The sequence below is a fragment of the Chroicocephalus ridibundus genome, chromosome 2 (genome assembly GCF_963924245.1).
Source record: "Chroicocephalus ridibundus chromosome 2, bChrRid1.1, whole genome shotgun sequence".
In the NCBI taxonomy this organism is placed as follows: Eukaryota; Metazoa; Chordata; class Aves; order Charadriiformes; family Laridae; genus Chroicocephalus; species Chroicocephalus ridibundus.
In genome coordinates this window covers 151,617,972-151,640,930 of record NC_086285.1, presented here as the reverse complement: position 1 = coordinate 151,640,930, position 22,959 = coordinate 151,617,972, and the positions used below count along the sequence as shown (strand labels likewise).

General features: G+C 36.2%; 1 protein-coding gene across 4 annotated transcripts in view; it reads left to right on the top strand.

Annotated features, from left to right (window-relative positions):
• The window catches only part of CSMD3 (CUB and Sushi multiple domains 3), a 680,626-nt gene that overhangs the window by 458,304 nt on the left and 199,363 nt on the right, over positions 1–22,959 (top strand). For all 4 annotated transcript variants that reach the window (XM_063327428.1, XM_063327427.1, XM_063327426.1 and 1 more), the window contains 3 exons: positions 10,485–10,676; positions 14,632–14,770; positions 16,953–17,140. In XM_063327428.1, coding sequence (XP_063183498.1) covers positions 10,485–10,676; positions 14,632–14,770; positions 16,953–17,140 — 519 coding nt within the window. The remainder of the gene's footprint in view (positions 1–10,484; positions 10,677–14,631; positions 14,771–16,952; positions 17,141–22,959) is intronic.

Sequence of the window (22,959 nt, the reverse complement as noted above, 5' to 3'; positions counted from 1 at the left end):
TACATAGAGGAATTTTAAAACCTTGCAAATGAAAATGAAAGTGAGAATCAGATCTTAATTCTTCTTTGTTTTGGGAAGGTGTAATCTCTGTAATGACATTAAAGAAAACAGAAGCTGTTTTCTGACAGTGTTCTGTAACTTTTTGCAAGTGACCATACTATAATGCTTTCCTAAATAAAAAAATTTAGTTATCTACAAAGATCAGAGTAATGTCATTCAAGTGTGTGGACAGGTGGTTACCAAATAATGAGGCCAATTCTGTATCAATCCCAAACTGTTCAATTATAGTACAAAGAAAAAAAATAATAAAGCAACAAGTCAACAAAAGCTGAATACTTCAGACAGATTAAACACCTTCTTATTTTACGAGGTGTCAGGACCTCCAAATTTGGCCTTATCTTTAGGAATTCCCAAAATATTAATAGGGTTTTGAAACTGTAAGGCTATAATGCATGTATACGATTTGTGATACTAAAAGACAAAACAGAAAATTTAACTTTTAAGATAAGAGCAATCTCCCCCTCTCTTCAGAAGATTTTAGTTCACCCAGAGTGCAAAATGAAGGACAAGGCAAACCAGCAGTGCTTTTCTCTGTTGCACAGCTGTATCCTTAACAGTTACAAGAGAATAGGTTGCACGCTATTCTGTAAAGAATCAAACATGTATTTTCACTCAGATCATGTTAATGATCTTTTCAGTAGAAATGGTATTAAAAAATGGGTGATCGTTGGTAAGATGTTTCAGTGCATGAGTAGCCCTTGTGTGTGGTCCAAGATCCTGGTGATTGCTTCTTTCTGAGAAGCTGTTTCTATCCCCCTGTATTCATATACACACATAAAGAAATATGCCATCTGAAATAGGGGTAGATCCGGTGTAAAAAGCTTAAAAAACCCTATAGTTCCAAAAAAAACCAAACCCAAAACATGCAATCTAAATGAAATTAAGATTTTCAAAACACTTCTCCCCAGCTGGAATGCATTGCCAGCATGATTACATATTGTCACAGTATCCATTTTCTGCTGAGTTCCAGCAATTATCTGAAACCATATGTCAATTAATTTATTTGGGGTTGGGTTTCCTACTCAGTGCCAAAACTATGGGCAAATGCTTAAGGGATAATAGATGTTCAGAACTGAAGAGTTCATATTTATGGAAAAAGAGATCTACTTAAGAACTGGGAAAAAAATAGCTCATAAGGTTGCCCAATAAACATGATAAGAGCAGTGTAGTACTTCAGAGTGTATTAACAAAATGAATTTTAGTAACTAATATAAACCGACAACAAAAACAATAAAAAAAAAAAGAAAATTAGGTTATCTCCTTAAATCTGTGTCTGTTATGTCTCTAAGAACTGAAATGTATTTGATAGCAAAATCAAATAAAGTCCCTTAGGAAAGAACTTGGTCTCAACCCTTTCCCCCACAAAAAAGATGTGAGACTATAACAGTTTACAATCTGAACAAAACTTTTTTAAAAAGCTCAGTTAACAATTGCTACTAAATACTATTGATTGACAATCAGGAGAATGCATAAAAATAATCAGGATACAAATTCCGAATACAACAGCAATGAAATAATATTTAAGTATGCAGTTAGCCAAGTAGTCTGTGTTTTCCAGCTTGAGTTATCAGGTTCTAAAATTTATTATAAAACTTATCATTACTGGTAATACAAACCATTGCTGTTGGAAACAGAAGTATAAATCACCAAATTTCATACAGAATTGTATGCAATACAAAACAAAACCAACATGATAAATATTTAGTAATATGGGGACTTGACTTGGCATCTATGGAAACCACGAATTTGTGATGTCTTTCAGAACTACCTCTATTGTTGAGCCTTCTTGGAAAATGTAACAAGTGAATCTACACCGATTGAACTATGCATGGAGTGAATTTCTTAATGAGTTCAAATATACATTACGTATATATAACGGTTTAACTAAAAACCATGAATATGTGGCAGGAGAAAGATGCAAACACAAACCAGACAGTTGTTTCTTTTTCTTTTTTTTTTTTTCAAGGCCTTGGCAGCAGTCTCCAGTGTGTATCTCTTCATGCAACTTTACAAGTTGTGGCTTGGCTGTTTCTGTAAGCCTGGGGACAGCCAGCAAAATCCCCACTGAGGGATTGCACAGGTGCACAGATTCACAAGAAAACTGTAACTCACTTAGTGAACTTGTTTTTCAAGACAGAACAATCTACTTGACTTAACACTTGTTTTGACAATAGCATATGCACACAGTCTATGTTTGAAAATTAAATGTTTGCAAAGACAAGTACATAAGACAGTTGGGGTGTCAAGATGTTCAAACTTTATGTTACACACCCCTTTTTGTGTTCTGCCCAAGATGTGGTCCCAGAGGCAGCCAGGGAGATCCCCACAGAGGGCTACTGGGGAGGAATGTTATCCTTCCTGTTTCAATATGAAACCTTTCTTCAGTCACCTGTTTCCTGTTCTGAATTGCGGTACCAGTCTTGGTGCTAGGATGCACTTGGTCAGTGTAAGAGGGAAATAAGACTCAGAAAGGTTCACTGAGAGTTATAGAGGTATGGTGGAGATGGGCCCTGCTGTCTGCAGGATAAGTACCATTCTTATGGCTTTGGACAGCAATATCACCCGTTGGCTTTTCCAGAGCCTTGGATTGTTAAGGTGGTTGCTGCTGCTGCTCTGAGAAAGTTTGGAGCATGTTACCTGGAAGCTACGGTTGACAATCCACAGCACGTACTGCTCCAGCATCTCTCTCAGTTCATACAGCAACAAGAGAAGCAAGCCAATCTGCTGTCCTAGCCCTAGACATTCAACATGGACCTTCTCTTCTTCCAGAAATCCCTTCAAGAATTTCATCTGTTGTCTGGTCTTCTTGGAATATCTGCAACAGAAACTTATACTGATGATTTAGCCATTTTCTTTCCAAGCTTTTATTTCATTTAGAATAGTGAAGCATTATTTGAAACAAAACTGAAGCTAGGCCTAAGTATTGCATTCTTTGAGCTATTGACTCTTGAACTAGTCAGGAAATTCTATGTGAGAAGCCACATCAGTATGTATTCTATCTTCTGCTTCATATCAGACAGGAGAGATTTGAACCGTGGTCTACCCCAGTTTACTAATTTCTGGGTGTTTTGTTTGTTGGGGTTTATTTTTCCGTGCAAAATAAACCTGACCTATCTTACACCTCCTAACTTACTTACTGTTGCAGAATCTGAGAGTAATGAAACCCAAAGTTAAGTGTTGAAGGGGTGCATTGTCCCAGATAAAATTCTAATTCTATGCTTTATTCTTAATGTTTTCCCATTTTAATTTTCAAACAATAACTGTCAAACTTAGATAGAATCTATGAAGTCATGCAAAGTCAACAAACTGAGTCTAGGGTTAGAATTTACTTAAGAATTATAATGGCTATGCTCCTAAATCTCTGTTAGATGTACGGGAGAATCAGAAGTTAAAAATAGATTAAAAAAAATTATCTCAGCAGTGCTTCTGTTGGTAGAAGACTGAATAAAATGACTGTGGCTGGTTCATTCTTTCTTTTTCAGGAAAAGTTGTATAGAAGGTTGGATTTGAGATAGCAAATACCAGGCTGACCTGATTTTCAAACAGGCAGTATTAGAGATGCAGGGAGACTGCAGTGTCCATACGGGTAAAGGTATTACATGGAGTCTGGGACAGCTTGTATTTTGAAGGTGCAGTCTGTCAGGATTGGTTCATGCTGATGCAAATTTGAAAGACCCAACAATTATAGGAAGCCTTTATTTAAAGTGATAGGAGTTTGGAAGTACATGTTGGTTTAAATAGGTTAAGAAAAAAAAATTTTTGACATGAGATGAGTTATGAAGAGCTTGAAATTTGAAAAGCTTAGAGCTTCTGCCCTGATTTTGTGCTCTGGGGAGAAAAAAAAATAAAGAAATAAAGGAAAAAAAGAAAAAAAAAACTTTGGGTTTTTTTTTCCCCCATAATTCTCAAATAAACAAAAATATTCGCCTTTCTTTTCTTTCCAGAAGACATGCACAAATTAATCAAAATGAAGAAGTAATTTTGTCTCAGAGTTGGGATTCAGACTCTTTACTGATATTGGACTTGACATGCACTAGAAAACTAAATTTAGAAATCACTGTGAACAGCAAGAAAACCCAAGACATTTATTATATTGATCCCGGCATCAGTGCAGTCTATTACTGCCTTGTCACACTTTTAATGCCGTGTCTCAAAGTATCTTTCCTGCATGAAAATGGAGCTGTCATCTAGGACATTACAGTCACATATCAAATTGCCTGGGCTTTTGAACTATCAGAAACCTTTGGACCCTGGCAGTAACTTTCTATTTTTCAGGCAGGAATGATCAATTTACAATAATTTAATTATCTGATTTATTGTTCAAATGTTTTTAAGTGCCTTATTATTAAAGAGATGTATCAAAATGTTTTTCTACCTCATATCAAGGAAATCTGTAGACAGATCTGTGGTTAAAATTTCTGGGTATGACCGAATGCTGGTTTAATGGCTTCTGCAGCTCTGTAGCAGCTTTTCTACAGGCATGTACAGCTAGTCAAGCGATGATTTAAGATACTACCTCATCTCATCTTAACTGCTCAGAACATATGAATCTGATCATATGAGTGCTCTTAGGACAAATCCAAACTGGTTGGGGGCAGGGCGGGGGGGAATTTACGTGGCTTGGCTGCTATGAAACTCCAAAAGAAGATTCTGCCCCACTGCCTTCAAGTCACATAGCAGGAATGGGGTAAGATAACTAACTTTCCAGAGTAAGTATAACTTGTGCCTGTGCATTAGCACATGTTTTCTGGAGAATTGGTGGTCTCATATTCAAAGTTTACATTAGAGAATATTTTGTATGGATATCTAAGTCTCACTTGTGGGTTCTTTGGCTATTTCTGTATTAGCAAGTAACATAAACTAAAAGGAGCTGATATAAAGATTGAAACAGCTGGTGCTGAAACACTGCTAGCAACACTGTTCATATTTCAGCGATATTCTTAGTTCAGAGTTGCTGTAGTGTAGTTCAGAACTGTGTCTTCCAGTTTAGTTTCATCCAAAAGGAATCAATTCATGTGCTCCAAAACCATGCCCCAATGTAAATCAGAACACAATCTGGAATTTTACTTCACAAACACACTCAGCTCCAAACACTTTCTGCCACTCTGACCACATAGAAAGACATACACGTTCTGTGTGTCTAATCTGTCCAAAATTCCTCACCTATCGAGTCTCATTCATCTCCATCCTGAAGCTGGAGTGTTTGGTCAGGAACTGTCTGAGTTCTTAATCTAGCACAAATCTTTTGACTGATTGTAGCGTAATTAGCAAACTAGCTAATAAAATCCAAGCTAACACTACCCAGAGAAAGAATAAAATAGGGCTCTGCATTTCTCTACCTTCATTAGGGAAAAAAAGCTCTCAGATGATCACACACAGGTTTATGCTACACAGTCATTCTTGCACCTGTCATGCTGCGTGAACTAGATAATAGACATGTAGTTTATAGTAATTTAATTGATTACATTTACAAATCATACCTCACTAGTTGTTCAAGACAATGTGACCATAAGAGAAGTATTTTCTCAACTGTGCATTTACAATGATTGTAACAGAATAAAACCTGATGTATTCTTTTCTTACATTATCTATCAATTTTAATATGTCACAAAGAACTTTAGAGCCCATACATGAATTTATGGGGAATTGTGATAGCCTGCTCCATTTATTTTGCAGAAAGCTCTCAAGACTGCATTGCAGGCATGATAGTAAATATATAAGGGACTTTCTAATTCCTGAGCTTTTTGCTTACTCAACAAATTTTCATGGGGAATGATGAAGGTAGTGATTGAGGTCCCTGAATTTATAATAGGAAAAAAAATTCAGTTCTTATACTGGAATAGACAGTTAACAAGTAAAACAGTATAGCTACTTCAAAAGAAGAAAAAAAATAGAATGAAGGTAGATAATGAAAAGAAATATTAAAAAGAATCACCAAACCCAAACAGAATAAAGATGCAAAAAGAGAGTTGAGAATGCAGTACAGAACGCACCCTATCAAGACTATTATAATATAGATCCTCTCTAAAATCAAACAAACACATTTTTTAACAGTAGTAATGATGGGCAAGAGTCAGGCAGTTGAAACTAAATCTAAGTAGCAGAGCAGACATTACAGGAAGCTGTGATTAAGAAACTCCATTTGAATATATGGCTAGCATATTTTAGCTCTCAAGAAATACATTAGTTCCATAATCATATATAGTACTGAGATTTTTCTTCTCTGGTTTCCTTCTCATATAATTGTTTTTTAACCTTGCCCCAAAAAAGATATTTCCATATTTGAGCATTCTTATTCTGACAATTTGATTTATCAAAAAAAAAAAAAAAAATTTCCATCTACTTTTTGAAGCAAATATATGACATCAAGTGAGTCAAAATAAAATTTATTATAGCAAATTTATTCATAAGATGTATGGTACATACTATTTGTCTAACAAATAATGGAACAGGTAAGAAAAATAAATAAATAAAAATTAAAAAAAAATATATATATAAACCTCTACCACCATTTACATTCCTATAAGCCTCTACCAACATTTAAAATGAAAATCAAATTAAAATGACAGCTGTCCTTTTGTATTTTAATCTATTAGTTACATTTGTTGGAATGCTCTATAGAGGTAAGTGTATATTTTGAAATGTAGATGAGAGATACAAAACTGATTGAAGTCCTTGCTCTCAACAGCAGTAACAAAATATTGGAGATTTTTATATAGATATAAATAAAAAATTTAGAGCAAGAGATGTGTCAAAAACTTATCTATGTTTGACTTATCCAGTACGCATACCTATTCAAGGTTTTAACCTATTTTTACCCAATCACGTTCCCAAAGACTGTGGCACAAATTATACTAACTACTCTAAGTTAGTAGCTTTGTAGCATTACAGTGTATTTGCATTAAGAAATCATCACTGCTTTATTATCCTGATGATGATATTGAAGATAATGTCACGCAACTACATGAATAAATAAAGCACATATCATGTAGTAGCAATATTATGGATGGGTTTTTTTCTGTCTTTCTTAAAATGCCTCCTTAAAGTAGTACTTTAACAGAGAACATAGAAACAAAATTTCCTGCATATTTTAGACAAATGAAAACAAACTGATTATTTATTTATGAGAAAGTAAAAATAAATATATCATTTCATGAATCCTAGTGCTTTTAATGGCGTGCTTTCCCTTTCATAAATTTTATTCATTAAGAATACATTAATTTATTTTTATAAACCTATTGAGAATTTCTGTATGACATTCATGGTTCGTTCTATAGTAGTAGCTCACCTTGTCTGTCAGTCTGTTTCATAAATCCTTCAATTAGAATTGATACTATTAATAGAGCCTTGGAAATTGCCGAACAAACTCTGAAAATGAAGAATCAGACTTTTAGAAACTGAGTACTTAAAAGCCTAAAATCCAGACTTAATAGTGATTTATCTACATCCACTGTGGGAGCAGAGAACCTATCTTTTGCATTCTAGTGCTATAATGCGAAAATCAGGCTTAACACAGTCATCTTTTTTTTTTTTTTTTAAATTAAGTCTGAGTGTATTTAATATGAAATTGCAAAGTTACAAAACAGTCATAGAATAGTTTAGGTTGGAAAGGACCTTTGGAGACCTTTAGTCCAACTCCCTGTTCACAAAAGAGTAATATAGATCAAGCTGTTTAGAGCTTTGAATATCTCCAAGATTGGAGATAACACACCACCTCTGAAAAAATTGTTCTGGCATTGACCACCCTTGAGTGAATTAGTTTTTTCTTTTATGCAGTTGGAGTTTTGCTTGTTGCAACTTCTGAATGCTTCACTTGTGCTTTTGTTGCATGCTTCCAGGGAGAGGTTTGTCTTCTCTATTCGTTTTCTGCAAAGCTGCTTTCCAGCAAATTTTTTCTTGTGATCGATTTTTCCCAGCTGCAGGATTTTGTGTTTCTGTTTTTGAACTTCATGAAGTTTCTTTCAGGCCTTTTCTCCAGCCTACTGAGATCTCCCTAAATAGCATTGCTTCACTAAAGCATATCAACTGATCCTCCAGTCTCTGTAAACTTGCCAAGAGCTTACTTGGTCCTATTGTCCCCATCTTTAATGAAGGTGACAATATTGAAGTCAACATCCACCCCTGAGGGACACTGCTGATAATCAGCTGCCACATGGGTTTTGGATCATGGACACTCTTTGAGCCTGGCAGAACAGCCTGTTTTCCATCCATTTCATACTCCACTTACCCAATCCATGTTGCACCAATTTGACCACAAAGCTAAAAGAGCAAGAGGTAGATTGAACAAACATGCAAGTATGCAAGAAGGCAAAGGAAAAATAAGGAAAAATAAGTAAAAGGTTGGCCTTTGTATCTCATGTTATAAAGTTAATTTGCATAATTATTACTAAGTTATTAAAACATCCCAAACACTTTGTATCAGGATTTCCAAACAGATCGGGGTGGTTCTTTACCTTCTTTTTCAGCCATACACAATTCTTTTGCAGAATGATACAATCTAGTAAGAACAGTATGATGTACAGTTAACAACAAACTTTATAGGAACAACTTTATCTCTTGAGCACTTCAAGAAAGATTACAAATTCCGTTTAAGTATCATTCTCCTAGAATTGATTTCAGCATGTTTTAAATAAGGCACAGAGTGTTTCTCTTGTTTATGGCAAGTTTCAAGGCAGGTAGTATTTAAGTGGCCAGAACAGAGTTTCTATCCAATACGAACTGCTCAGACTGGCCAACACTAATCAAAAGATACAGTGTGTTCTGTGTTTTCAGCAGAGAGGAATGCAGATTAATATATGACTGGTTTTACTACTTGCTTTAGTCTAAGTTTACCTTAAGAATTTCTTTTTTACTTCCGACCGGTGTTAACATTATGAACCTTTTCACATTTGATGAAATTTCACTGCTATGCTTCGCTATTTTAGTCTCTTGCACACAAAATTTGCAAGATCTGTCAATATAGTGCAGTGAAATTTAGTAATGCTGTGTTTTAGTAATATTTTTTCTAAATTAAAAGCCAGCAGCTTATTTAAAGATATAAACAGGAGTCCTGATCAGCCTAAAGCACAGATTTTAAAAACTTCCATGATTTTATGGAAAAAAAAAAAATCGTTATCTTTCATTTATTATGCAGTAGTTAATGTTTTAAAGAAATATTTATTTAATTTTTGTGGAATGAGGAGGAAAAGTATCCCTAATTTCTGGTAATAATTGATTTTTTTGTATTCAGGTGGGGTTTTTTTGTTTTTTTTTTTTCCCCTTTACTCAGTCCATAAAAATCCTCCTAGCTTTCTAGAGCTAATTCTTTTATTTTTCTTAAGTGTATCTTGAAAAGCAAGATACTTGTTTTTTTTAGGGAAATAACCAATTTAGACCAAGATTTCTTCTTCAAAACATAGTAAATATATAAGCCACACGCATTTCAGGTGAATACGTTGCTGTAGGCTGGTATTAGCTCCCCAGAAAGAAGGCATCTGAATTAAATCTTAGTACTGCCACTTTGTGTTTATGTTACCCAGATTGCTGAGCTCAGTGGGACCAGTTCCACAGCCAACTCTGACATTTGTTATTTATTTGTAATACATATAAATGTTGCAGTTCTATAGTGTAAGTAGGAAATAATACTTACTTAAATAAACATTGATGTGCTTACTTTTAAAATAAGCTTACATATTTTGGTGCATAATATATTAAATAATATGTTGATCATAATATGTTAAATTTTGGGAAAACATCTATAAATCTCTCATACTTCTCTTGTAGTCATTGACTTTGTGCAGTCTTAGTAATAATCTGTACTTTAATAATTAATGTACTTAGTAATAATCTGCATTATGTGTAACTCTGTATTCTCTTAGACTAAATCTATGTGTATTTTTTGTGCAGGTGACCTCTTTAATATTATTACAAAAGCCTAGCGTAGTAGATATGTCATGCGCAAGGGTATAGATATGAATGATCAATGAAACTCACTTCCAAATCTATGACTAAATGTTACACAATACATATGTTAAACAACTATAGAATTGTGGAGAACTGGAGATGTGTGCCGGCATAATTTATTGGACAACCTGAGGTTCTTAATTCATTCTTTCTGTTACTCATATTAAAAATCCCTCTAAGTTAGAAGTGCTGAGTGTCCAGGGTACTAGGAAATCTCTTACTTTCTGTTTTACATATTGCAATGCTCCACAGAATCTTTCCCCCCAAAAATTAAATAAAAAATTAGACACCTTCAATAATTACAGCAGGTGGCAAAATAGTATAAAAGCAGCAGATTGTTGGATGATATATCAAAATTTTAGAAGTAAATAGGAAAATTTTGAATTACAGAGCTTCCTGATTAAAAAAAATGTAATGGGGCAAAAATGGATTGAAAAGATGACTTTAAAAAAAGAATATTTTACTTTTTCCCTCATTGCTAGGTTCTGTAGCTACTGCCTGCCGTGACCCTGGTGTCCCCATGAATGGAACTAGAAATGGAGATGGAAGAGAACCTGGAGATACTGTCATTTTTCAGTGTGACCCTGGATATGAACTGCAAGGAGATGAGAGAATAACGTGCATTCAAGTTGAAAACCGGTACTTCTGGCAGCCCAACCCACCAGTCTGTATAGGTATGCAGAAGAAATCAAATAATGCTTTCCTAAATTTTGAAATTCTGGTGTAATGAATCACACTGCTCTAGGAATTTTCTTTGAAGAACAAATGCATACAAGCACTGCACATATGATAAATTATTCTGCATAAAGCTCCGATGAACATTACCAAAATCTTTCCTCTGTAGTTGTTAGTATAATAATTCTTATCCTTTCCCTCTCATTTGTATCATTTATAATTTGATGGTCTGTGTCAGATAAAGCAAGAAAGTCAATGTCAATGATTCTATTAACTTTGCCTTAAAACTTGAAAAATGGTGATGAGTGTGGAAGATTTGGTTCATATGCCTGTATGTACAAAATATCAGTCAGATGACCTAGTAATTTTATAGATCAGGGCTACAGTAGGATGCAATAGGAAAGAATTAGAAGATGGTAGCCTAATTTCTCTGGCAGTCTTCATTATTTTAGAAAGAACAAAATTTTCATTAGTGAAAATTATAATGTAACATTTATTTCTGGAAATATTGTCTCAGTCTCTAATGCTATTCTGATTAACGTAGCTCATATTAAATGGACTTTGAAAGCATTTAACTTGGTTAACTGAATCGTGGTAAAAAGTAATAGGAAATTATGAAAGTCTCTAGTAGATAGTAGCCTTGCAATAATCTTTTCTGAGGCAATCCTAATCATTATTATTATTGATCTAGGAAGTATCTAAACTATCACTTCTAAAAACTGATCTAGAGGTAGAGTGACAAATAATCATGGGGTTATGTCCCATCTAGGTAGTTTGGTAAGTAATTAAATGATGCTTATTTGCTCAGTTTGTTCTTCAATGCAGTCAAACGTGATATCACGATGTAGAATCATCAATCCCAAGCACAAATACAGGCTGGGCAGAGAATGAATTGAGAACAGCCCTGTAGAGAAGGACTTAGGGACGTTGGTGGATGAGAAACTCAACATGTGCCAGCAACGTGCGCTGGCAGCCCAGAAAGCCAACCACATCCTGGCCTGCATCAAAAGAAGCATGGCCAGCAGGTCGAGGGAGGTGATTCTGCCCCTCTACTCTGCTCTCATGAGACCCCACCTGGAGTACCATGTCCAGCTTTGGAGTCCTCAGCACAAGAAAGACGTGGTGCTGTTGGAATGGGTGCAGAAGAGGGCCATGAAAGTGATCAGAGGGCTGGAGCACCTATGCTATGAGGACAGCCTTGAGAAAAGAAGGCTCCGAGGAGACCTTATAGTGGCCTTCCAGTACCTGAATGGGGCCTATAGGAGAGATGGGGAGGGACTCTTTATCAGGGAGCGTAGCAATAGCATGGGGGGTAACCACGTTAAACTGAAAGGGTGAGATTTAGATTCAATATTAGGAAGAAATTCTTTACTGTAAGTGTGGTGAGACACTGGAACTGATTGCCCAGAGAAGCTGTGGATGCCCCATCCCTGGAAGTGTTCAAGACCAGGCTGGATGGGGCTTTGAGCAACCTGGTCTAGTGGGAGGTGTACCTGCCCGTGGCAGAGGGCTTGGAATTAGTTAATCTTTAAGGTCCCTTCCAACCTGAACCATTCTGAAATTCTATAGTTCTATGAATAATAGAAGATTTTGTCTCAGAGGACAGCAGCTGCTGACCTGAAATTCCCTAAGGGTTGTGTTAGGTAACTTGTTGTGGTTTAACCCCAGCTGGCAACTAAGCACCATACAGCTGCTAGCCCACTTTCCCCCAGTGGGATGGGGGAGAGGATTGGAAGAGTGAGAAAACTCATGGGTTGAGATAAAGGCAGTTTAGTAAGTAAAGCAAAAGCCCTGCATGCAAGCAAAGGAAAATAAGGAATTCATTCACTAGTTCCCATTGACAGGCTGATGTTCAGCCATCTCGAGGAGAGCAGGGCTCTGTCATGCGTAATGGTTACTCTGGAAGACAAACGCCATCACTCTGAATGTCCCCCTGCTTCTTTCTTCCCCACCTTTATATGCTGAGCATGATGTTATATGGTATGGAATATCCCTTTGGTCAGCTGATGTCAGCTGTCCCAGTTGTGCCTCCTCCCAACTTCTTGTGCACCCCCAGCTTACTCACTGGTAGGGTGATGTGAGAAGCAGAAAAGGCCTTGACTCTGTGTAAGCACTGCTCAGCAATAACTAAAACATGCCTGTATTGGCACAAATCCAAAACATAGCCCATATTACAACTATGAAGAAACTTAACTCTTCCCAGCAAAAATTGGCACACCTGTTAAATAGGATCTGCAAGTTCGATGTATCGGAAACAAAGGAAAATGGGCCACTCCAAGGTAGTGCAAGTGGAAGAATATTGGATAGGCCAGTTGCACTGGTATTTCCCTGAGTCACATCATTATGAGATACTGTCACGTCCAAAGCAGGACTGCCTGAATGGAGTGTCTGAAAGGAGGGAGGTAAAACAAAGGCGTCTAAAACAATCAGACAAAAGTCCTTGGATCTAGAGTGGTGTAGAGGTGGCACTGCAACTGTGAGAACATCAGCTCCACAGTGGCATTCTTCCTGCTTTGCTAGGAAGTGGCTAGAAAGTTGCTCAGCGGAAAAGGACCTGTGGATATTTGTTGGCAGCTGTATGAATATGAGCCATCAGTGTGCCCAGGTGGCCAAGACGGGTCAGAAATAGTGTGGCGAGCAGGAGTAGGGAAGTAATTGTCCCCCTGTACTCAGTACTGGTGAGTCTGCACTTTGAATACTGTGTTCAGTTTTGGGCCCCTCACTACAAGACACTGAGGTGCTGGGGCATGTCCAAAGAAGGCCAATGAAGTTGGTGAAGGTTCTAGAGCACAAGTCTTATGAGGAGCAGCTGAGGGAACTGGGATTGTTTAGCCTGGAGAAAAGGAGGCTGAGGGGAGACCTTATCGATCTCTACGACTACCTGAAAGGAGGTTGAAGCAAGGTGGGTGTCAGTCTCTTTTCCCAAGTAACAAGTGATAGGACAAGAGGCTTGCGCCAGGGAAGGTTTAGATTCGATATTAGTAAGAAATTCTTCACTGAAATTGGTTGTCAAGTAATGGAACAGGCTGCCCAGGGAAGTGGTTGAGTCACCATCCCTGGAGGTATTTAAGAGACATGTAGATGTGGTGCTGAGGGACATGGTTTAGGGGTGGACTTGGCAATATTAGGTTAATGGTTGGACTCGATTATCTTAAGGGTCTTTTCCAACCTAAATGGTTCTATGATTCTGTACGTAATTTAAGTAACCTTTGAGCTCATAGCATCTCTGTTACACAAGACCTGAATGAGTAACTCCTTTCACTGGTACGTAGATGATCACTTTATAGAATTCAGTTTTGCAAAACTATAAGTCTTTATAAATCTTATCTAGAATCTTTTGAATAAAATTTATGAAGTTCTTTCAAAAAAGATCTGTAGATAAAATGCTAATTCTCTTGTTCTTATATGAAGTCTCAGTTAAAGAATGCTGTAGTGCAAAACTTCATGAGGTTAGTGATACTTTTTTTTATTAATTATTTACACTTCTGGACCACAAACACACAACATATCAGTCTTGATCTGAACTACCAATCAGTCTGGTGAAAATGCAGGTAAGTTTTATTATCAGTGTAAATAGATCATATTTCATAACCTAATAAGCTTCTTTCTGAAAGCCTTTAACAAGAAGTAGAAAGTGAAAAGCTTATCCAAACAATTTTTTTTATGTCTGCAGCCAGAGCATTTCTCAAGTTCACAGTATTTTCAGAAAAGCCTTGACATAATGTTATGCAAGCAAATAAAAGAACACAGAATTCAAAACCAAGCACTTCACTTAGTGGTATTAGTATTTGTCTAAGGAGAAATATGAATATATTTTTTGTTTCTGTTAAAGCTTTGTAAATACTTCTCTTGTTTAACTTTTGGAGGACATTAAATGTCAGTGAACAGATTGCTGGTACTTGCTTCTTTTTGTCTTACCTTCTTTCCTCAATTCCCATTTATTTTTATTCACAGCTCCCTGTGGAGGAAACTTGACTGGCTCATCAGGTTTTATACTTTCACCAAACTTCCCTCATCCTTATCCCCACAGCAGAGATTGTGACTGGACTATCACTGTTAATAATGATTATGTTATATCATTAGCATTTATCAGGTAAACTGCTACTTGCTCATGTATTTTAAAGTCGTGTTTGTAGCTTTATTACTCGCAGTTGTTCAGAGCTTTGTAGGGTAACATATGTATACTTAATTAACTATCAAAGTGATTAGTAATTGTTACCTTTGTTGCCAGTTGCAACAAATACATTAGAGTATTCAGTTCACATAGAGGTGGAGCTTGGGAGCTCATGGCTCCTGTTCAGTTAAAGGCACTCTCAGTTTACACCAACTAATGTCGAAGTGGATGGTGCTTAATTTACCAAGCCTTCCTGAGAAGGCACCATGGAATAACTCACTGAATTCTCCCTAACCCAGGAGGATGGTCTTTAATAATGAAACCTATTGATTCATCATATTTTGTATGAGACGCTCACCTGCTATTTAAGCAAAATTTCAAAAATATTTTTTTTAAATTTAGTTTTAGTAGTCCATATCATTTCAGGATACTTCAACAGGATACTTCCTGTTGTTCTGGTTATTAAATGGAATTGGTTTAGCATTTTCCTCAAGATTAAAATGAGTTTAATAGAACCCACAGAGAAACTTTTGCCATCTGCATTGTGTGTAACCCATAAAGTTAGTTAATATACATATTATGTGTGAAAAATATGCATGCCAACTGGGGCATATGAAGATGTCACAGGAAAGTTAAAAATTGTACTTGTAATGTCCCATCAAATTTAAGTCCTCCTTATGCTGGATATTCTATAATAATGGCTTTATTGTTCTGATCAGTGATAATGTGATGACTTGTTTAGTGATGTAGGTCATAGTTGTCTATTCTCAGTGCTCAGTGATATAGTGTTTTGAAGAATTCCTTTCAACAAAATTAATTAATCAATTATATTTACATATTTAACAATTAAACTATTTTGTTGGTGATTTCAGAATTCTGTAAGTTGCTAAGCAACTTTGTACTGTGCAGTAGCACGTTTTTTAGTGAAATATCATAAGCTCAAAATATTTAAGAAAATTCTGCTCTTTATATTGTAATTTAGATAGAAGAGATCCTGTACCTTAGAATAAAACCAGTATTTTACAGGGTGACTCAGTGCAGTAGATCCCAAATATTTCCAAGTTGTTCTTAAAATTTGGATAATTGCAATGATTCTTGAGAGAAGCTGACAAGCTTAGTCTTGGTCAAAGTAGATTGCATACTTACTGTGACTTACTTCACTTACGATGCACAGACTGTTCTAGAGAAAAAAACCCTTCCTGTATATAAACCAAACTCTGGATACTCCACTGAGTACTATTAAATATGCTTTTGCATGGGACTTACTCCGGCTAACTGTTTTAAACTGAAGTCAAACTACGGCACTTTAAAAATCAAAGCTGTTGACACTTTACTTTTGCATTTCTTTTGTAAGGAAATATTTTTTAAATAATCTAAAAATTTAAAATATTTTCCCTGAAGGAGCTGTACCAGGTCTTCAATGCCTAGATTTATTTTAATTGGAACCTAGTATCAAGTAGAGACAAAGTAATTCTAGTGGTTGGATTTTCATTCTTTTACTAACAATCTTTTTTTGAACTTTTTTTGTAGAGGGACAATCTTACAAGTAAATTTGGATAACTCACTGCCTTTAACTAAAATTAAGTTCAAAATTAACTGATCAAGTTAATTAATTAACTATAGTTACATAATTAATGAAATCAATTAATTTTTTAAAATTAACTAATTTCAAAAGAAAAGATGAGGTTTAGGTATTACACCTTTTCATTTAAACTGATTATAGGCAAATTGCGTCTTGCTCTGGAAGATCATCCCCTGGCTGTGTGAAAGTGTCCAGTCTGACTGGAATCTGTGTACATTACTCTGCAGCTGACTGCATTATAACATCAAGCATTTCTGACAAGGGTTTCAGTTGATCTACGTCATTTATTTCTATAAAGCTTTAGAAATATTGTTTGTTTGTTTGTTTGTTTTCTATTTAGAAAGTTTACATCTTTTTTTCTGGCTAGGAGCAAGATATTGTTTCTAAGCAGAGAACCAATAAATGTAGTATTTCTCTTGTATTCTAAGAAAACACTTCTACAAACCATTATTCTGACAGTGGAGTTATTTTTTTTTCCTTTTATGAAAACAGTGATAGAAAAAATTTATTTAAGCTAATAAGACTGAAAATGGTAGGCAAAGCATATTCTGTCTGATATTTCTCTTCTTTGTTCTACAGTTTCAGTATAGAACCAAATTATGATTTTCTTTACATCTATGATGGGCCAGACGGTAATAGCCCACTGATCGGGAGCTTTCAAGATAGCAAGCTGCCAGAGAGGATAGAAAGCAGTTCAAATACCATGCATCTGGCTTTTCGGAGTGATGGATCTGTTAGTTTTACTGGATTCCACCTAGAGTACAAAGGTAAATAGAATGGTTTATCTTTTCTATTAAAAAACATCAATGCATGAGTGTAAATTTTAATCTTTTTTATTTTCTCATAGTTTTCTGCTTGGCAATGTTCTGGTTTTGCCAATGTGTATAATAATAATAATACATATAACACATAATATATAATGTGTATTATCTATACATACAAAATGTAATGTTATAAAAGTACTGATTTAAGATAAAGCTTCTAATATGATTTCATTTAGCTGATACATGATAATGTTAAATGCGTGATTCCAAAGGAAAAAAATTCAGACAGCAGTTTACATGTTTCAAAACTAATGATGCAACTTAATAGCATATATACATGTTTTTTTCCAGAATACAATTTTTTTTAATTTTTCCTTTACATAGTAGGGCATTTTGGCATATGTGCATTTAGGATTCTGTAAGGTGAAATGATGTGCTAGAATCTAGAAGACCAATATTGAAAATGAAAAAAAAATAATTTGGCTAGACGTTTGTATGATAAGCCGTGGTGGAGCTGTCTGCCTGTCTCAGACGGATCTGTCTGAGGTTATAACACACTAAACGTGAAAATAACAGCCTTCTAAAATTCATAACTTTCATAACTTTCAGCTTTCATAACTGCATCTGCATGTCTCAAGAAACAGAAATATATTATATGAATATGAAAATATCCAATAATCTGTAAAGACAACCAGAAGGAAAATATGGATGTTGCTGGTATAGAGGCAATACATCCTAACCTCCTTGTGTTTGTTTTCTGCTCTGTTTATTCTGAAAGCAGTTAGTAAACACAGAGGCACACAAAGGAAAGGCTGATGCATTTGGTGCTTTAGCAAACCGAGTCACCTTTTACTTTCATAAAGTCATTTGATTCTACAGATGTAAAGGAAGTTGTCTCCACAGTATGAGCTAGTCCTAAGAAGTTAAAAGTAGGTCTTTAACATGTTGATGATGAGCACAGATGAATGTACTGTTCCACTTGACTTAAAAATATTTGTGCTTCCTTCTCAATTAAATTGGAGACTGAAAAATGCAGATGGAAGTGCTATAGAAGGCAGTTCAGGGGTGCACAACTTCTAAAGAACAGGAAAGTATATTTATTTTTCAAAGGGAACTATCTTTTTCTTCTGTGCTGTTGAATACAGACCTATCTCATGGAATTAAAGGGTTTCTCATATCCACCAATCCAAGTATGAAAGATATTTGTAAGGGACACAGTCTCTTCTCATTCTTGTTCAAGGTTTAAACAAAGTGAACCACTGTACTTTGGAATCAAGGCAGAATACTATTTCTAACATTACTGCTAGCCTGTGTGTGCCACTAAGATCTCTTATTTCTTTCTGTGCTCCCATGAGTCATGATGCCAAAAAAATTATGTAGATTTTTAACACGTTTGTAAAGGGACTGGAAATCTAAGTAATGGGAGAATGTAGGCATTAGATTATGTGTTTGTGTGTGTGTACGTAAGTAAGGGGAAGTTTAAATTTTCAATCTAATCCTAATTTTCCCTGTTCACCTAATATGGCTGTATCTCCTGCTTTTCGCGGAATACCCAGAGTATGCATTTCAACATCTACCTTAGAACAATGAGACATGAACAAAAGGAAGTATTTCTGATTAAAAAACTTCAAGGATTATTAAATTTGGACAGCTCAAAATCCCTTAAGCAGAGGACCAGCTTACTCAGTGATTTATTCTGTTTTTACTGGGACTATCTGCTAACTATGACACTGCACTGCTTAACTTATTTTAGTGTCATAAGAACGCTTACTGTCATGCTTAAAATTTGAAAGTGATATAACTGTTATTAGGTGTCAAAAGAGCAATTGTAAAGGTTTTTAACAGATTCTTGTTAGTTTCTTGTATAGTGGATTGTGAGTATCAAAATAATGTAAGCATCATATCTGCAATAGAAAACTGACATGCATTTAATTTAGCTAAAATGAGTAATTACATTATTGAGGAGAAAACTCTTAATAGAATGTTTTATGAACCATGTGGGGGGTTTCTTACTTCAAGTGTGTGACTGGGCATGGAGCATACAGAGCAGCAGACTTCAGGGAGGAGTTGTTAGTGGTGTGATGTCATAAATAGAAGGGAAAAGGCAGAGAAAGGTAAAGAATGGATTCGAGGTGTGGACCTAAGAAGTTCTAAACTACTTTGAATAGCAGCTGCCTTTTTGTGAAGCATTAACATTGTCAAGAGAAAAAAAGGGTTAGATTAGTTGAGGAAACCAACTACAGATGATGTAGTTGTAAGTGCCTGACACAGACCAGCTGTCTAAGAGAAAAGATGATACCTGGAAGAAGCATAGCCCTGATACTCACAGGGAATATTAACCACTTAACAGCTGCTGCAAGGACAATGTGGCTTAGCACAAGCAATCCAATGGTTCTCTTGAGTGTGTTCATGAAAATTTTTTGATGCAGGTGATCCCCTAGCTGACTAGGGCAAATGCTCTGCTGGAATGGTTATTCACCATTGGGGCTGAAGACCCAATAAAAAGAAAATGTAAAAGGTTATGGTACTTAACACCTTTTGACCTTGTTTTTTACTGGTATATTTTGTCCCCCAGTCCTCTCTGAACCTACCAGTAGGGTTTGTGCAGCATTATCCACAGTGGAGGAAGAAAGAGTCAGGAAGCAGTTAAGCCATACAGTTGTGCATATCTCCATCGGAACAGATGAGATGCATCCAAGAGTTTTGAGGAAGCTGGCTGATGCCACTGCAAAGCTGCTTTCTATCATCTCTGAAAGGTCGTGGCAGTCAGGGTGGTTCCTGGTGAATTAAAAAGATTAATGTCATGTGCACCTTGAAGAAGGGCAAGAAGAGGACCTGGGGAAGTACAGGGCTACAGATTTTGACACACAGAAATAAGGCCACTCCAACGGAGAGTCACCAAGATGATTAGGAGGGTGGAGCATATTACATTTTAAACTCAATCCCCAGAAAGTTTATGGTGGAAATCTGCCTGGAAATATTTCCAAAACAAAGAAGGAGAAGCAGCTGTTTGGGAACAGTCTGCATGGATTTTACAATGGGTAATCGTGCCCGACCAACATGTCACTGTCTATGAGGAGATGAAAAGCTGTGCGGACAAGGGTGGAGTAGTGGATGTCCACTGACAGTGGGACAGGGCCAGTGAAGTCCCTGACTTCAGAAAGGCCTTGGACACTCTGTCCTCAGTATCCTGAGAGCCCAGTTTGATGAGATATGGGCTGCATAAGTTGATGATAACGTGGGTGGAAAATTGACTTGATTACTGAGCTCAGATTCTTGGCTAGTATTACTTGCAATTAATAATGTCGTCAGTATTCTCTTTATTGATGACCTTTATGATTGGACAGAAGAAGTTTGTGGACAACAAGAGTCTGGGGGGAAATGTTAGTGCTCTGGGATTTTATGAGGGATTTTACAAGGCTGGAGAATCAGGCTGACAGGAACTTTTGACAAAGGCATATGCAAAGTCCTGCATCTTTGATGGAATAACCCTGTGCAAGAGTAAAGGCTGGGGACTGACTGGATAGGGTAAAGCTCTGCAAAAAAGGATCAGGAGGGCCTTGTGTACAAATTGCCCATGAGCCAGCAGTGTGTCCTTTAAGTAAAGAAGGGCTGAGAGTGGAAGACTGGAAGCAAGAGTGGAATCAGCAGATCCAGACAAGTGATTCTTCCCTCTGGATCTTCTGAGATCACACCTGGAGTACATTTAAGGGCTCACCATTCTGGGAAGATTTTGACACACAGAAATAAGTCCAGTCCAATGGGGAGTCACCAAGATGATTAGGAGGGTGGAGCATATAAGATGCAAAGAGAACCTGAGGAAACTGTGTTTGCTTCAACTACCTAATGAGAGTGAAAAGACAGAGCCAGACTCTTCTCAGGGGCACATACTGATAAGATGGGAGATAATGGGCACAAGTTGCAACACGAAAAATTTCAATTAGATATTAAGGGGAAAAAAACCCCACATCACTCTGAGGGTAGTCAAACATTGGAACTGGTTGCCCTGAGATCATGTCATCTGAATCCTTTGAAGTTATAACTGGACTGGACAAAGCCCTGAGCAGCCTAATCAAATTAGCCCTGCTTTGAGTGGGGATTGTGATACATTTCTTCCGACCTAAATGGTTCTGAGTTGATGAACTTTTTCATACAAATGGTAGCAGCTGCAGTTGTGTCCTGTATGTATGCTAATCCTATTTGAAGTGGCAGTATTACTCAAGCTGTACTTCATTGACAGACCATATTTCTCAGATACAAATCTCAGACCTTAGCCATGTCTTGGGTCTGGTCTGTAATCATGTTTGTGTTGGGTTTCATTCTTCCCTTCCATCATCCCTTCGTTTCTATTTTATAATGGAGGAAAAGCTTATTAGTTCTCATAAGTGCTCTGGAGAATAATTATAGAATGTTTGCTGTAGTTAGGTATGTCTGTAATATTCTCCCTAAGCAGCTTATTATGGCTTTGTTTTCTTTGAGACTTAGGGATGGAGTAGTAAATCATCAAATTCTGGACAAAGCACCTGTTTCTTTTGGCTTCCAATGTTGTTTTCCATGCACTAAGACACTAGTTTTCTAGAGGATTTTGGCATTGTTACCTTATGTTAGCCAGCAGAGACTTCCTTGTTGAACTTGAGATTGCAGCAGCAATCACTACCTGTTTTCAGCTTGCATTTCAGAAGCCTTAATTGATCCAGCAGTATGCCAAAGTTATCAGAGAAGTAATTGCTGTTTTTCTTGAAGCTTGTTGCAAAATTTTATTATGGGCAAGACGACTTTACACCTAGCATGCACAGCCAAGAATATAGTGTTATTGTAACTCAAATCTTAACTGCCTAATGAAACAATTATTTTTTGTCCATGCTTGATTATCACAGAAAATATTTTTAAAAATACTACTACAGAAAAAAAAAGTCTTCATAATAATACAGCTAAAATTGTAGCACAAGCACTGTCCAGCATTTTCTTTGATGTTCTGCTAAACCTGCCAGTACCCTTGTGTGTTGTCAGTATTCTTGGGAAAGAAAGGGGAGGGCTGCAGGGGTCATCAATGTCTTGATTTCTTCAATTGGAGCAATATGACATTGATGGTGAAGCACTTTGGCTCTTGACTCCTGGGAGCACTTCTATTTTATTTTTATAATTTGCTAATACTAATAATTCTAATACTAATAATTCTTATTTGTATTGCTAATACTAATAATTAATAAGTATTGCTAATAGTAATAATTCTTATTTGCTGTTTTTTTCACTGGTTCTCAGCTAGACCTGATGAATCCTTTCACCACATTTGATTTCATTTTTCATATATTGTAGTGTGGTATACTGACTTTTTCTTTACAAGTTCACTGAGCAGCTACTTCAGGTTGCCAAATGTAGTTTGAAGTTGTTAAGTATTTCAGGCTTTATTTTTCAGAGTAGTTATTAAGAAACAGTATTTCTATAGTGACATTGTTACTGTTTAGTCAGCAACTTCAGGAGTCTGTCACAACTGTACTTTTGGGGAAAAGAAAATTACAGGGTTGTAATTTTTCCCTAGAGAAAATTTGTGCTGTGACAGATCGTGTCTTTCCTCAGTTTTTGATTTATGCACCAGACATCGTAGATTACTTTATCTTCTTAATTCCTCATATAATACTAATATCCACTTTATCCAAGGTTCTGCTAGACTTCTGAAACATGGAGTTCTTATCATAAACTCAAGAATGGTGATCTCACAATATCAGTTGTATATCAATACAAATATAACAATATCAGTTCAGTAAGAGGAAAAAATAATGTTGCTATTGTCAAAATGTTAGCTACAATCCTAAAAAACAATT